The 12,192-nt window shown below is 36.7% G+C and overlaps 1 protein-coding gene across 2 annotated transcripts in view; it reads left to right on the forward strand.

Annotated features, from left to right (window-relative positions):
• The window catches only part of BMP5 (bone morphogenetic protein 5), a 55,639-nt gene that overhangs the window by 22,383 nt on the left and 21,064 nt on the right, over positions 1–12,192 (forward strand). For both annotated transcript variants that reach the window (XM_005518110.3, XM_088053652.1), the window contains 2 exons: positions 2,517–2,709; positions 8,498–8,646. In XM_005518110.3, the coding sequence (XP_005518167.1) occupies positions 2,517–2,709; positions 8,498–8,646 (342 nt within the window). The remainder of the gene's footprint in view (positions 1–2,516; positions 2,710–8,497; positions 8,647–12,192) is intronic.

Below are 12,192 nucleotides of genomic sequence, written 5' to 3' on the forward strand. Positions count from 1 at the left end.
ACTGTTTCTAAACTGAGGTTACTAATTAGAAAGTACTTGGTAGAAACTAGACAAAAGGAAGCTTCAAACCCAAATAAAAATCAATCAGTCCAGGAGTATGGCATTATTAAACCTTTTATTCAGTGTCTGATTATTCAATATTTATTCATAGTGGGTAGTGAGTGCTTAGTTACCCGTGCATGCTGGCAAATAGTTTTTGAAAAAATATTTTCCAGAGACAGCAGAAAGGTGTGCACTAAGACACTAAGTTTGTCTTAAATATATATAGTTCTTATTTGAAGGTTATTGACATATCTGTTCCATTACAGTTTTCAAATGCTCAGTTATAACCTCAGAAACTTTCAGCAGATTCTTTGTACTAGAAAAAACCCTCTGGGCTGAGTGCTTTTGCATATGCTAATCTCTGCCAAGTTCCTCTGAAATGAAAGGCTTTACATGGGTATTTAAAAAAAAAAAAAAAGCAAAACCTTATTCCAAACCTTATTCCAGATCTCTGTATATATCTCACAGTTTAGAAACGGGCAGTGGAGCTGCTAAATAGACTGTATCCTGTTTCTCTTCAGTAGCAGCCCATTCATCTTCAGGTACAGAGCAGCCAGTTTACATGCTTCTGCTGCTTTTCTGCTTTACTTTTTCTACATACATAACGTTTGATGGCAAACCCATGTAAGCTAAATATGCACTTGAGCCAAGCAAGCCTCACAGTTAGCAGACAATTTTCCTTTTGTCAGCCAGGAGAAAGTTCATTTTCACTGAAGATAAACTGTTCTTATAGCCTAGATATTTTATTTTTGGTGGTTCTTAAGGCAACACAGATTTGTACTTAAAAAAGGAAAAAACAAAATAAAAGCTAATGAAGGCAAGGAGAGTTTGCATTTTTGAAAAGGTGATAGGGAAGAACACTGTAAAGGACTAGTTACATGACCACAGGTGACATAACTAGTAACTACTGCTCTGAAAATAGTGTTAAGTACTTTTTGTTTAATAGCTGTCTCTTTAATATGTCTATAACTATACACTCATAAGGCAAGCCCAAAATTATTTTTTACCTTTTAGTGCATTTCTATTTTTTAAGGTAGCATATAAATTGTAATAATACAGATATGTAGTTTTATATATAAAATCATTTAATCATATGTATATACAGGCAAACATATACACATTATGTATGTAGAAAAAATTATTTGGGAGGGATGTATATATATATAAGTATAAATATTGTAATAATTTACACATTATTTATACATGTAGCATTTAGTAATCCAAATGTGTGCTTTTCCAAAACTGACATTGCTCCTCCCTCAGATCTGAGGACTAAAATGAAATAAAAGAGCTGGGGTTTCAGGAGATAGTGTTTAGGGAAGCTGAGTGCAGCCATAAATGTTTAGCTGGTTATCTAAACAAAATCCTAACTCTGAGTTTCAGACTTTGTCCATCATCAGTAAAACAAAGTACATATGTCAAGAGGCAGGTAGAACTTTTCCAGAAGGGAGAAATTCTGTCTTCCCACGGAGCACAGTTTATTCATAGGTCAATGATACATTGTACTCTGTGGAAGTGGAAACCATGGATCATTTTCCTTTCCACATCCTTAAAATGTGAGGTATGAATCCCATAAGGTGATCATCAGCCAGTGCTATGGCCTGTAGTTTCCGTTGTCACATCAAAACATATATTCCATTGCAAAAGTTGCTCCTTACTCAGAATCAGAACTGCAGCAGACAATGGAAAGCCAAGCCAGCTGTAAATTAAAATCCTCTGGTGTGTTCCTCTTAAAATTCTGTAGAAACCTCAATTAAGCAATAATGAGGCTTGCTTTTTTATTTTAATTTGTGGCAGTGTCAGAAGCAGTGGGAGCTGCACCTGCCCACCAAGAACAGGTTTAAGCCTGAATTGTACATTCTGTGCTGCTGGGCTGCCAGAACCACTTGGCCCCGACCCACAGTTCCTTCTTCTGACCACTGGAAAGATGACGTGCGTGCCATTAGAGTACAACTTGTGTTAATTTATATGATTTAATTGCTTCTTAACTATATAGTTGTTGCAGTGCGCTTTAGTACCACTTTTATTATGTTAAACGGAAATGAGCTGCATTCCTCTCATCAGCCTGGTTATTAGAGGCAATTAGTGTTTTCCAAAGCCATCTATAGTTCTGACGTTGCTATTGCTGTGCTTATGGCTACACTGAAGTCCTAAATCCTTTCACAGTTTTTATTTTGTCCATATTTCTAGTTACTTTATAACATGCCCCCTTTCAGCTTTTTTTTATATTCTTTCCACTCCAGCTTCTGGAATTTATATAAAAGCCACGGAGGTTTTTTTCCTTTTAAACTGAAGATACAGGGTTGGTGGAATTTCCTTTAGCTGGAAGTATGTCTGAGCTTGTGGTTTTATTATTTGCACAGTTTTATATTGTCATGTTTGTTTACTCCCAAGCAGAGGGAATGCTCCATTAATCATGGGAAATGGGCGTTTGTTTTACATCTTTAATTTGCATTCAATTCTTTTTCTCACAGTTGAAAGGGACAAGGACTTCTCCCACCACCGAAGGCACTACAAGGAATTCCGCTTTGACCTTACTCAGATCCCTCATGGAGAGGCAGTGACAGCAGCCGAATTCCGGATATACAAAGATCGGAGCAACAGCCGCTTTGAGAATGAAACCATTCAGATTAGCATATATCAGATCATCAAGGAGTATCCCAACAGGTACCCTCCTGGCATGGACTCACCACAGGTTGCATATCATCCCATTTGCCATTAGGGAGTTAGGCAAAAATCCATCATAAGTGTACACCTGACAAGGCATCGTTGCTACCACTTGTGAGGTATTAATTCTTGGGCACTGAACAAGAATAAAACTTACCTTAAGTGTAATTTGTTCCAGGTTCATGTCCAAGTTCACCAAATAATCTGCCCATGCACAGAATGGGTGAGGGTTCATGTTCTCAGTGAGCAAATGGAGGAGTCCCATGAGCAGTCTAAGTGTTTAGCTTTGGGAAATGTACCATTTACTGACACTGAGGTACTACAAGCCAAGATTCACTTAGCTCCCTAGAGAAAGACAGATGGTATAACTTTGATTGCTTTTGAAGAAGCATAGCTTTTTTGCTTGCATTTGACAATCCTGCAGAAGGTAATTAAAACTCCAGCACTAGTTTTAGGATGACATATGCATACTTAACACATGCTGCTCACCATAACTGAAAACTAAAAAAAAAAAATCATAGAATCATCTAGATTGGAAAATATCTTTGAGATTCAGTCCAACCATAAACCTAATACTGCCAAATCCACCATTAAACCATGTCCCTAAGTGCCACATATGATGTTGCACATGAGCAAATCCCTGAATTTGAGTTTGTCTGTGTATGACATGTTTCCAAGACTCTACGAGATCTCAGTAAATTATCAGATTTCACCAGGCAAAGTAGCTAAATACCTGAAAATTATGATTGAAAACTAGTACAAATTCCAAGCTGCTCCTGAAAAACTACATAGACCCAATATGTGGGGGTTGAAATTAAATTAGTCTACGTCTTTTCTCAGAAAAGTGAGGGAAAAAAAGTTCTGTTTTAAGATAAACAAAACTCTTCTTCATCTTGGAGCTGATAAAACAGTTCTATCCCACGAAGGTTTGGCAAAACCAGAGAAAATGTCATCTTAAACTTGCAGTAATCTGGAGGAAATAAAAACCCCATCAGAAGTTAGCTTGAAGGCTGGGCCAGCCAGAATTCAAATCTTTCTGCCCACAGAACTCTTGAGTTTTTACCCTCCTGGTCAGATCTCTGAACATCAAGTTATAAAATATTTATGGCTAAAAACAGGGATTCATTTTATACCAATGGAATCAACAGGAGGGAAAGCACTCATCCTTCCAGAATAACTTTTGCTTTCTTAGTAAATTTGGGCCTGAAGAAAACAATGTGGGATTTTTTTTTGTTTTTTTGGTTTTTTTTTAACCACTATCTTCAGCTTCCCAAAAATTCTTTTAACATAGGTTCTAGAAAAAACTTCTTGGAAGAAGGAATGAAGCAGGAAGGAACAAAACACATCTTTTTAAAGAGCACAGGTGAAGCCTAAGGTGATGAAAACTCTTCACCTGAGAACTCAGATTTTTTTTGATGAACTAATGGGAAAAATTAGTTGTTCTAATACTTTTGATGTTTTCTTTTGAAGTTTTTGGATATTTTCACAGTAGGTGGTTTGTATTCTATTTTAGAGGAAGCAAAACTGTTTACCACTCTGATGAAAATCACAGTTAATATTATCTGACTTGTTCAAATGACAGCTGTGTCTGCAAAGGCATTAAACAATGCTTTTGAGTTCTTTCAAGGCACAAACAGAAATTTATAAATGCTTTATATTTGCATTTACAGTTATAAAAGCCCCATGTCTTCTAATGGAAGCATGATGCTGAAAGGAGGAACAGGCAATGATATATCATTGCATCTAATTTCATCAGTGTAACTACAGAAGCTTCAGATGTAGACTTAGTGTTTCTCTCCTATTGTTGATTTTGAAAGCTTCTACTCATATGTAGAGATATTATAGACAACTGCCTCAGTGAAACAGGATGGAAAAAGACCACAAGCTCTTCACTGTTCAAATTAGAAACAATAACATTTTTCCACAAGCCCCTTGCTGTCTCCAGACTGGAGACCCCAAGATGAGGTCCCAGATTTATTTTTTTTTCCAACAAAGCCACATATTTTGCTTTTGGGCCCAGATTTCACTTGTGATTTTCTTTTTGTCACCTCAGGCTTGTTCTACATATGTACATGAAGTTTTAGGTGCAAAATTTCTAGAAGTTGCAACTACAGAATGGGAGAGTGAGAGAACTGTGAAGATGGGGAGACATTGGAACATGCTGCCCACATAAGTTGTGAATGCCACATTCCTGGAAGCTCTCAAGGCCAGGCTGGATGGGGCTTTGAGCCACATGCCCTAGTGTAAGCTGTCCCTGCCCATGGCAGGCGATTGGGACTTGATGGTCTTTAAGGTCCCTTCCATCCCAAACCTTGCTCTGATTCTATGATTCTGTAATGTCCCACAGCCTTCAGTAGTGACATTCCATAGCACAACTGCTCCTCCACCCTTCTTTGCTTTGAACAGGAAACACAGGTGTCTGACAGGGCACTGCAATGCCAAACACAGTCCTGCTATGCTTTCAGGGAAGGAGTGCCCAGGTTCAGGGTTTCCAAGTTGCATACTAAGGGTTGTGCTGTAGTCTCAGGCATTTTCTGTCTCTATGGCAGCATGGCTACTGAAATGTGTGTGTTTAATTCCCTTGGAGTTTGCTGAAGTTCCAGCCTTTGGGATTGTAGTTTTCTATTCAGTCTAAGGAAGAATGTACAGCGTGGCCATAGCAGGCTGACTTCCTATGGAGCCCCACCACGGACTCCTACCTGGATTTATTCTCAAGACAAAGGCAAATATTGCCCAACATGCCAAATCGCTGTTCATGATTTGGTGGCAGCTAGCCACTAATTTAAGTAAACCCTGGGGGCTTTTCCCCCATTAGGGAATGCTCAAGTGGGAGTAAGATACAAAAGCAGGCTTCCAGAATGAGGCTAAACAGCATTATTGTCATGGCCTATTACACCATAATGATTATTTGATCTGATTGAGAACTGTTCTGGGTTTCAAGGAACATGCAGATAGTTTGTTCCACCTTTACTTCCTTAAGTGCCCCAGGAGATGTGGAGCTTCTTAGACATTCTGCCTGCAGCCTCTTTGGTGAAATTCTCGTCTGTGGTAGCATTTCTCCTGTAGAAAACTGATCACTGGGCACCAGACTGTAATCACTAAACTTAAACAGCCTCTGTAAACACAAAGCAAATCAGCTGTATCCTGCCTGAATGTATCCACTGTTACATTTCAGCCTATTTATGACATAATGCTTTAAGGTCTTTATTATGTATTGCGGGCTATTTTTAAAATAGAAATACATTTTAAAATTCAGCCCAAATTTTAAGCTGTTTTTAATTTTAAGTATGATTGCACAGAATAAAGAAGAATTTTAAAATTAAAAATGTCACAAAATGTGATGAGAAGTTGGAATGAATGAATGACATAAGCTAATGGGGGAACCCTGATCCCAGAGCTTCTGCTGCCTTCTCAGGGATCAGGTTTTTACCCTGTATCTGTATCAGTTGTGAAAGAAGTTGTTTTTTTCCCTCGCAAGTACTTTGAATTTCTGTGGTAACATGCTGTTATGTGGGCTAAACCATTAGTATTGGTCCAGATACATTTCTCTATTCTTCTATGTGTTCTCAGGAACCTGTTCTGGTTTTCTCTAGGTATCCCCAACTCATTTTTGTTTCATTTGCTGAGTTAATGAGTAAAAGCAATCTTTAAAGTCTCTTTAAAGTTTATTACCTTAGCTAGATCACTATACTTGCAGGGTGACAGAAAAGTAATTGACGTATCAATACCAAAGTACTTTAGTTTGAGTTTTTGCTGCAGGACAAAGCAAAAAAGTCACATTGAGGAAAAATTTGTCCTTCATAGGAATTTCTGGACTATACCATTAGTAGTGCCTTATTCTGATTTGGCATGGGAAACATTGACTTTTAGAACATTAGGTATCTGTCCTGGATTTGGAATGGAAAGACTCTATATGAAAAAACAATTATGTATTCTAGAAGGTGAAAAGACAAGTGTGGAATTATTTCACTATGGTATTGTAGTATTTTATATTCCAAACACTTCTACAGTTTTATATTAAACCTACTGAGTGATGCAAAAGTACTTCTAAATAAACATCTCAAAGACAATTACAATCAGAATTAAACTTTTCATGTTTAAAGTTCTGATAAAAATGCTTATTAGAAGAAAAAAGTTGGCATTTAAGGCTCCAGAGGGTACTATTTATGAGCTTGTGGGACATTGTTAATTTGTTCAGTGCTAGCATAGCATGTCAGGTTCTTTTGAATTGTAAGATTTTCTTCACGTTAACTCCAGAGGGGGAATGTAGGTTTTCTCCTTGTGTGGTCACCAGCACAGTTCTACTAGAATGGAAGTGATAAGACCCCAGCAAAAGATTATCCTTTAACAGAACAAAAAAAAGTGACTTTAAAAAAAGCTCTTTCAATTCCTTTATTTTTTTTTAAAATTACCTTCCTTTATAATTTCCGAGCTCTTTAGCCTGATTTTTCAGATATATCTCACATGTAAGTAAACATATGTTTGTCATAGTTCCCTTGGTCTTATTTTGCTCAGTATTTAGCAACCAGAGTTTCAAAAAGTGCATTTGATGCTTTTTTCATTATCAGGCCTTCTAGGTGCATTTACCATGTTTAGATAAGACAGGAACTTTCTAGGGTGTCGTTGTGATTAAACACTGTAAGAATAAAGTGACAAGACACTAGCTATTTTAAATCCACTTTTATGAAGAGCCTGTTCCTACGGTCTGTATTTCCCCTTTAAGCATATATTCATTCTGTCTGTAAGGCAACAGTACAATTCTGAGATCTATGTGAGCCAAGTCTGCCTTTAGCTGCCTTTTACAGTAAAAAATTAGAATAAATCATTTTTTTCTTGTATCTTATTGTTTTGGCTACTGTTTATGGCATAAAAGAAATAGGTTTCTATAACTATAGATTTAGGTTTAAAAGGTTAAATGGTGAAAACAGTTTTTAATAATGCATGCTGCTTTGTAGAAGCGACTGATGAGAGTTAAATATCTTGGGCTTTGTCTGGTCATTGTAGTAAATTATTTGTAATACAGATGATGATCTGGAACCAATTGTGTCGCAAGATATGTGAAAACAGAACAAATAAATGACCCATGCTAAAAATTTGGTAACACAATTATACTAACTCCCCTGAGCAGCCCTTCTGAATTACTGGAAGATTTCATGGGAACCAAATTGAAAATATACCAGGAAACTGAGGGTTAAAATGTAATAATTATATTATTGAATGGATATGTAATTTCTGCTTTGATATAGAGACTTATTTTCTAAACATCTGTAGTAATAGGAAACGGTCTGAACTGCCATCTATTCATGTTTTGTCATAGGATACAGCTGCCGTCATGTTATTAACAACAGATCTTTTCAGCAATGCTATGCCTCTGAGTTTTAGTTGAAATTGGAAAGCGATTTTGACATTTTTTTATCTTTTATGCTGAAAAGTTTATAAAAGTGAATCTTCATGATATATCCTGATGTTGAAAGATGAAAGATGAATTTTTTTATACACAGCCTCAGTTATGTATTTTGTGTAGTTATATCAGGAAGTCGTATTTTTCAGATTTTCCAGAGTTATAGATTTTACATGCTGAAACTCATTTCAGAAAGGCCTCTTAGGGGAAATACCTGCATTATACTTAACAACTACTTGTTACCTACAGCACATGCTGTACTGTGTCATAATGAGGATATGTCAAAGCATTATTAACTTGGACTCCAAGAAGTTAATGTCAGCAAGAAAATTAGGGACAAAGGTAAAAATATTTGAATGCCTTGACTCTCTATTTTCTTTAACTTAGGGATGCAGACTTGTTCCTGTTAGACACAAGAAAGGCTCAAGCTTCTGATGTGGGCTGGTTTGTCTTTGACATTACTGTGACCAGCAACCACTGGGTGATTAATCCACAGAACAACCTGGGCTTGCAACTCTGCGCTGAAACTGGGGACGGTAAGATCGAAACTATAGATCATAACGCCATGTGTGCTCTTGCCAAACCTTGCTGGGACTTTTTTTCTGGATGGGTGTTTTTTAACTTGTCTGCGTGACAATTCACTGAGAGTTTATAAACAAATAACACAAACCTTATCCTACTGTTGTTGTGGTCTGCAAATTTCTACTATTTTTAATATATTTCAATATATTTCAATATATTTCAATATATTTCAATATATTTCAATATATTTCTATATTTCAATTCTTTAGAATATGTCAATTATAAAACTAACATAATCAAGTGAAATTGGGTTCAGGATAAGAGCTCCTAAATACAAAATTGAGTTCCATTTTAATGTCCTACTACTGATGATTACATTTAGGAAACTCAGGCAGATTTGCAGAACTTCTTGGGCTGAAGCATGGTGAAAGTTATAAAATAAACCTGAGAGCCATTCAGAAGGTATAACAGCTGTTGATACTGATGTTGAAGAAAGGGTAACAATAGGGTAATGTGGGAACTGGTTTTCTTTCATTTGAAAAAAAGTTATGTTTTTTATCTTGAAATGGGTTAAAAATTTGAAATCTTGAAAATTTTGGTTAGCTAAAAGTTAGAAAAAAGCCACTATCAAAACTGAAGTTTTGAGCTATGAGGGTTATAGTACAAATTTACTGGGCTACTGCATTATTCATAGTTATGCTCTTCATAAAATTTGAAAATGCCTCTCAATGCAAAACAATATTTTTAGAATAAATGTTCTTTACTTAGACTTCTTTAAAAACTAATAAAAAGAGACTTATATACTGTTTTTTCTGTGATGGTTCACTTAATCCATACCACTTTACAAGCAAACTCAGATTTAACTCTTTTTGTCAAAAAGCTTTTTATGTCAGAGGTCAAGGGATCTATGATGCCAGTTAATCTAAACCTTAGCTGACATAATGTTAATGAGTAGCAGAAGAAACCCTGGTGTAAGGATTAATATTTTTTCCTTCTTTGTTCTGGCTACATTTTCTCCTTGGTTTTGATCTAAATTCTCCCTCAGGCTCAGCTGGGCTGTGAACAAAGCGTCTCATACTTTTTCAGCAAGTGCCCTGGCTGCTGGAGAGTTAAGCAAAAATCTGTCCTTTAGGCAGGATGCTTAAAAAGATTCTGGCAGGCTTGCACTGAAGCTCATGGCCATTTCATCTAATGTTACCTGTACAGTCAGAGTACAGTCAGTGGACAAGGGGGGCACCAATGCAAAGTAGACTGCATTGTTGCTGCCTTCACCCAGCCTTCAAAGGCACCACTCCTGAGCCTGGGCTGCACGGGGAGTAGATCTCTTAGGCAGCCTGGTTTAGTGAGGCCATTTTAAAGCTCTTACAATGCTGGGGAGGTGACACCTCCGTCAGGAATCCAAATTAGGTGGGCTGGCTTCTGGCCAGATTTCCTGCTTCAGAATAAACTCCATCCTTGACCTTTTTTTTTTTTTTTCTTTTTTTTTTGTTTTCAGGAGATTTGAACACAGAAATTGTTGAGAATTAAATATCCATGAAAGGCATTCATTAAGAAACACTGCAACCAGCAATTTGTTAGTTCTAGCCTCAAAATTACATCCATTTGGTAAACTACAGGAAAGTTTGTATGGGTAAAAGGAAACCTTTTGGTTAATACACTGAAAGAAATTGTAAAAGAATAGCTCACGTAAATATTTCCACTGTCCTACTCCCAAGATCAGAAAGGTGATAGATAATTTTCTATTTTAAATTCCAAAACCACAAACAACTTTACCTTTTGCACTTTATCTATTTGACTTATGAAGGAATTTGCTTTTTTCCCTCACTTTCTATTCCCTTTTTCAGTTTATTCATACAAGCAGTTCACTTCTAGGAGCTAAAGTTTTCAAAAGTATCGGATAGACCTGTGCTGCATCACTTCAGCTTAGCACAAGCAAAATCATCCTTTCTTGCTCTTACAATTTTGCTCTTAAGGCTTTGATTATTTTTATTGGGTTGCTGTTACTTCTGGAAACTATTAGAAACACCAGCAGTTGAATGACACGTTTGTGTACAGATGGAACATGAATTTTTATACAACTCAGTATGTAGCGGACTCGGTTTGTAACCCAGAGAACCGCACCCACCTTTTCTCCAACCAGTTCTCTGTGAGAGCTCGGGGACTGCTTCAAATCAAACGAAAAACCTTCCCTTGGTTCGAGTGAACTTCAGGCCATGCAGGTCTGAAGCACATTTCTTCATGCTTCCAGCTGTCAGCCGAGTTTACAGGAGGTATAGTACTTCTGTCCCCATAACTGGGGAGATATTTATGATAAGACCTGATCCATTAACCTTTCTATTGTAACAGATCATTAAACTAAATGGGATTCTGTTAAGTAAGAGGATACCTAATCGAGTTATTCCGGTGCTACACTGGGGTCCTGGATAATCAAGTCTGTAAATACATACTAATTTTTAGATTTATTCATACAGCCAATATGGGGCACCAATAGTTGCTGAGATTCCAGGGTGCTACTATATTGTTATCACTATCATTAAAAGTAGTCTTTCTTACACTTACCTATCAGAGACATTTTAGGCAATTACTTGTGTAGATATATTTCTTTGCAACCCTGAAGATCGTGTACTACTACTACTACTACTACTACTACTAATAATAATAATAATGTCTACATAAGGAATAAAAAAAAAAATAACTATTTAATATAACAGTGTGAAAAAAATCTTTGGAAAAATGTCTGGTTGTTGCAATTCATGTTTTTCCCCCTTTGAAAATCCTGAAAAAAAGTACAAAAAGCCACATGACATTGGAATGTGTTTTATTTTTTCTTTAGGACAGTATTTGGTATCATACGTCTCCTTTTAGCATGAAATGTAGTCTTTTTCTCTTAATGGGACATTTTATTTTGAACAGTAAGAATAAAGGTTTGCATGACACATATGGAAGCTGTCAACATATAATGCACTGTTTCCCTGAGGCTGTGGTAAATTAAGGATCAGGTTTTTTTGATTCTCTTTTTTAGTGTATCCTCAGCATTCTGCAGCATCCCCTTTTGGCTGATTCCCTGCTTTTGACACCAAAACTCTCTGTTGTGATTCAAATGAGAGTTGATCTTTTTCATGCTGATGGATGCATAGGTGTTAGATGAATTGCAGCATAAAATCAATAGAGATGCACAAACAAACTGAAAAGCTCCATGCAGCCTTTCCCCATATATATATACACCACGTCTCCTAAGACTTAAAATTTGTTCTAGTGAATCAGCATCTTTGTCCTAACATTTAGCATTTTTATAAGTAGACATTAGCAGTGGTCTGAATATCACTATTGCTGAAGGGGTATAAACAGCTACAGGAGTAATCCTTTTTCTGTCATTGCTCAGGAGAACCTAGAGTTGTTTACAGAGAATGGGAGAGGGAGATAATGTGCAATGTGATTGGTGGTGATCTGCAGAATAAAATAGATTCTAAATACACAGCTCCCAATACAACATCCTGAGTAGCACCACAGTCATGTAGTTCTGTGCCTTTTATTAGGTTACAGCAGCTCTCACTTATTTC

The sequence above is a fragment of the Pseudopodoces humilis genome, chromosome 3 (genome assembly GCF_049639895.1).
Source record: "Pseudopodoces humilis isolate 2021_Gansu_Grassland_sample_001 chromosome 3, ASM4963989v1, whole genome shotgun sequence".
Lineage (NCBI taxonomy): Eukaryota > Metazoa > Chordata > Aves > Passeriformes > Paridae > Pseudopodoces > Pseudopodoces humilis.